Raw genomic sequence first — 3807 nt, 5'->3', positions numbered from 1 at the left:
ACCTTCTCCTCTCTGTCATCGCTCTCTGGTTTCATTTAAAAGAGTCGATCATCAGATATTGTCCAAGATTAACCTTCAGGGTGGATATTGCTCGCTAGCAGCCTCGCACCAATGACCTAGTTGATGTCATCATTTACCCAGAATGCTTTGCGTGTAAATAAAATGGCCCCATCCGTGTAATACATTTTTAAACTTTTAGTTTAAAAATTATAAAAACTGAACATCCTACAGTATTTTTACAGTCTTTATTTTACAGTTAAAATATATGTTTATCATATAAAGTCTAATGTTACAACTAATCGGGGATCCCTTTAACTTTATACAGTAATGCAATAGATTTTGCCATTTCTGTTCTTAAGTAATTTATATGAGGTTTCCATGACAATTTTTCATTGATGACTCCCAAAAACTTCACCTAGTCACTATTCATTTCAAAATCTGCTGTGCTTTCTCTGTTTTAGGAAGCCCCAGAAACAGAAGTGGTTCCAAACGACATTGAGGTGCTTACTGAGGAGCAGAAAAAGTTGCTTGGCGAGCTGCAGCTCTTCAGAAATAAAGAGGGGAGTGTTTCCATTGAGGTGCGTTTGAAGAACTGCAGCCTCCTTTTTAAATACGAGCGTGCCTTAACATTTAAAGAAAGTTCTATGCAATGTTTTTTGTCCTCTTTTATTTCCTCAGATAATAGATGACACGAAAGAGAAACGGACACAAGTCCACAAAGCCATCAAGACTCAGTTTCCTGGTCTGGAATCCAAGACTGAGGTGAAAGAAGGGGGCAAGTTCATTGTGGCCTACCACACCGCTGGGAAGACGGCTTTAGCAGGTAGGTGGAGCAGAAACACAACCACGGCAGAATTCTGGATACGTGAATACGTTGTAGATACAACAAGCAGCATAGTGCACAGTTTTTCTTTTTTTTTTCTTTTTAACATCTGTTTGATCTGCTGCAGTGGAAGCAGTGCAGAAAACATAGAATGCATGCAGTTGTGTGTGTGCATGCTCACCCCACCTGCATGACTCTGCTCAGTGTTTTTAACTATGAAACACCACTTCAGTGCAGCCTGGTATCATTTACCAAACAGCTTTGATAGAAGTACAAATCTGTGGAACCAAAAGACATAAGAAAACACAGCAAAGAGCATTTGTGCTGCACAGACACAAAAGTAGCTCTCATCTCCCACGCCCATGCATGACGTCTCACTCAACTCATCCTTTGGTTTTTAAGAACCCTTTTATCAGTAACATTATTCTATTCCCCTTTTTGCTATTCTCTTGCGGATAGAAGTCAAAACAACTGCAGGTAAGAACTGATTCTCCACGCAGCCCAAAGGAACTTGCTTTCGAGAGCAACAATATTACATCATCATTAATAAAACGGTTATTATTAAGAAATGAACTTAACTTGTCCTACAATTATGTAGCACAAGCTTTCGGAGTTTAAACCTGGAATAATTGCATGTTTTACTAATTTTACTTCATGTTTCTCGCTACATTTTTTTCTGTCTCCACAGAAGCTCCAAGGAAACACTTTTGGCCCAAAAACCGGGGCAGTTTTTGCCACTTCGTCCTGTACAAAGAAAACAAAGACACCATGGATGCAATCAATGTGTTGTCAAAGTTTCTCAGGTCTGGATGTGGTGTAATTACTGGTTAATAATGAGAGACAGAAGAACATCATAACATTTATACTGACGCTTGTCTTTTCAGGCTTAGACACAACATGTTCTCCTACATGGGTACCAAGGACAAGAGAGCCATCACTGTGCAGGAGATTGCAGTGCACAAGTGAGTCTCCTCTGCAGGAGCTGGGGTTCATGGGAAGTACGTATATGATGACCTGTCGCAGAGAAGGAGTTATTGAATTTATTTTTGTTTGTAGGATCACAGCAGAGAGGTTGGCTCACCTCAACAAGAACCTCATAAGCCTGAAGCTTGGAAACTTCAGCTACAAAAAACATCCTCTGAAGCTCGGGGAGCTGCAGGGGAACCACTTCACTGTGGTCATCAGGTCAGTGAGCTTCATAATTCTTGTTTCCTGCTTGCTAGTGAATGAATCTAAGGCCCAGGTTATAGCTTTATTGAGAAGAAATATTGATCTACACCAAATGTCCCTTTTCTCATGAGGGGGCAGATTTATACTTTTTAAATGTGAACTTTCCCTGTAATTTTTAAGGTTTTCTGAAGGTTGTTCTGTTCTTTTGGCATTTGGTGCTTCTTTTCATTTTCTTTTTCTTTTTCATTTGTTTCTTGTTCTTATACCTGACTGTGTTCAGAGCAGAGGTGTTGTTAAATATAAAGTCACACTGGGGTTGATCACAGGATAACAAATTGCTTCATAAAACAGCCTTTTTTTACAATGTAGATACTCATAATTACCATTCAAGTACCATGTAAGAACTCCTCCATGCATACCCTGTAAATATTCTATCATTACTTTGTATGCATCCCCCTTGAGGTACCCTCTTATGTCCCTTTTCCACTAGTGTTTCTACAGCACGGTACGGCTCGGCTCTGCATGGTTCCAATGGGTTTCCATTATCCAGGTTTTGTGGAACCGGCCCCCATTTTAGTACCAACTTTGTTGTGGTTCCAAGCGTACCGTGCTGACCTGAAAGCGCGACGTCAGAACACTGTTGGTCACTGATTGGCTAGGGGGTGGAGACGCTGGTTGCGTCAGATGAACAGTTGCAGGATTCTTACTTTAAATGTACTACTGTAAGACTCTTATAAGGGTCATTCCATGTCAAATCACTGAAAAATAAGAATTTTAACCTGCCGTCTTAAATTTTAATGAAACTTAGCATATTTGTCAATTATGATCCCATAGCACAGTACGACATATTTTAGGTCAATCAGACCAATGGTTCCAGATATTTTCAGATCCAACATGGGGAGATTCCCAATCCAGGAGCCATGTCTGTGCTATAATGTTGTCTGCTAAAATGACTTCAGAAGTGATTCCTGGCTGGCTGCGCTGAGAGCTGGCTGCAAAATGTGGAGTGGATTTCCTGAGTGGAGGCAAGTCTCAATGAGAAACCCCAGTTCAGGAAGTCCATTCCACACGTTTCACCAAAACATGGCTGGAGTTTAAAAAAAGAGACTTTGAACTATACACCAGTTTTTAAATGTGTTGATAGGCCAAGTAAAACCAGAGCTATCATAAAGATTTCCAACATTTTTTTTTATAAATGATGGTCATTTTGAAACATGTTGTTGCTGCAGCACGAGCAACAGGAAACACATTTTCAGAGTGACCTGATATCATTCCATTGTGCATATTAGGCTATATATTAGATTTGCAATCCTTATCAAATTTCCTTTCGAATGTCACCAAATTTGTGAAAATTGATCCAATAGTTCCAGAGATAGTTGAATTTAAAAATAGGCAGACTCGCCCATTTTAACAGGAAAAAATAAAACTTGTGGGCGTATGACTCTGGAACCACTGGTCCAATTGAACTAAACTTTGAGATACTGTGCTGTTGGATCACAATTTAAAAAACATGCCAAGTTTAATCAAACTCTGAGAAGTTTGGTTTAAACCCACTGGGTGATTTGGTTTCTGTGATTACTCAGTAATTACCTTATGTATCCCTCTTTGTATGCTATTAGACATCAGATTTATACTTGGCTGCATGCTCCAGTGAAAAGTTTTTCACCAACATGTGGTTCAGACTACTTCTGCTGAAGTGCTTAAAATACAATTTGATTTTATCCATCCATCCATCCATTTTCTTCCGCCTATCCGGGGTCGGGTCGCGGGGGCAGCAGCTTCAGAAGGGAGGCCCAGACCTCCCTCTCCCCAGC

At 40.1% G+C, this 3807-nt stretch overlaps 1 protein-coding gene across 1 annotated transcript in view; it reads left to right on the top strand.

The window, feature by feature from the left end:
- pus7 (pseudouridine synthase 7) overlaps positions 1–3807 on the top strand; it is a gene marked incomplete at its 5' end in the record, with an annotated part of 21901 nt that overhangs the window by 7486 nt on the left and 10608 nt on the right. The window contains 6 exon segments of the mRNA XM_014016814.1: positions 462–578; positions 679–823; positions 1283–1300; positions 1512–1626; positions 1708–1785; positions 1880–2008. Coding sequence (XP_013872268.1) covers positions 462–578; positions 679–823; positions 1283–1300; positions 1512–1626; positions 1708–1785; positions 1880–2008 — 602 coding nt within the window.

The sequence above is a fragment of the Austrofundulus limnaeus genome, unplaced genomic scaffold (genome assembly GCF_001266775.1).
Source record: "Austrofundulus limnaeus strain Quisiro unplaced genomic scaffold, Austrofundulus_limnaeus-1.0 Scaffold156, whole genome shotgun sequence".
Taxonomy (NCBI): Eukaryota; Metazoa; Chordata; class Actinopteri; order Cyprinodontiformes; family Rivulidae; genus Austrofundulus; species Austrofundulus limnaeus.
Note: the sequence above shows the minus strand (reverse complement) of the source record. Positions and strands in the feature narration are given on the sequence as shown.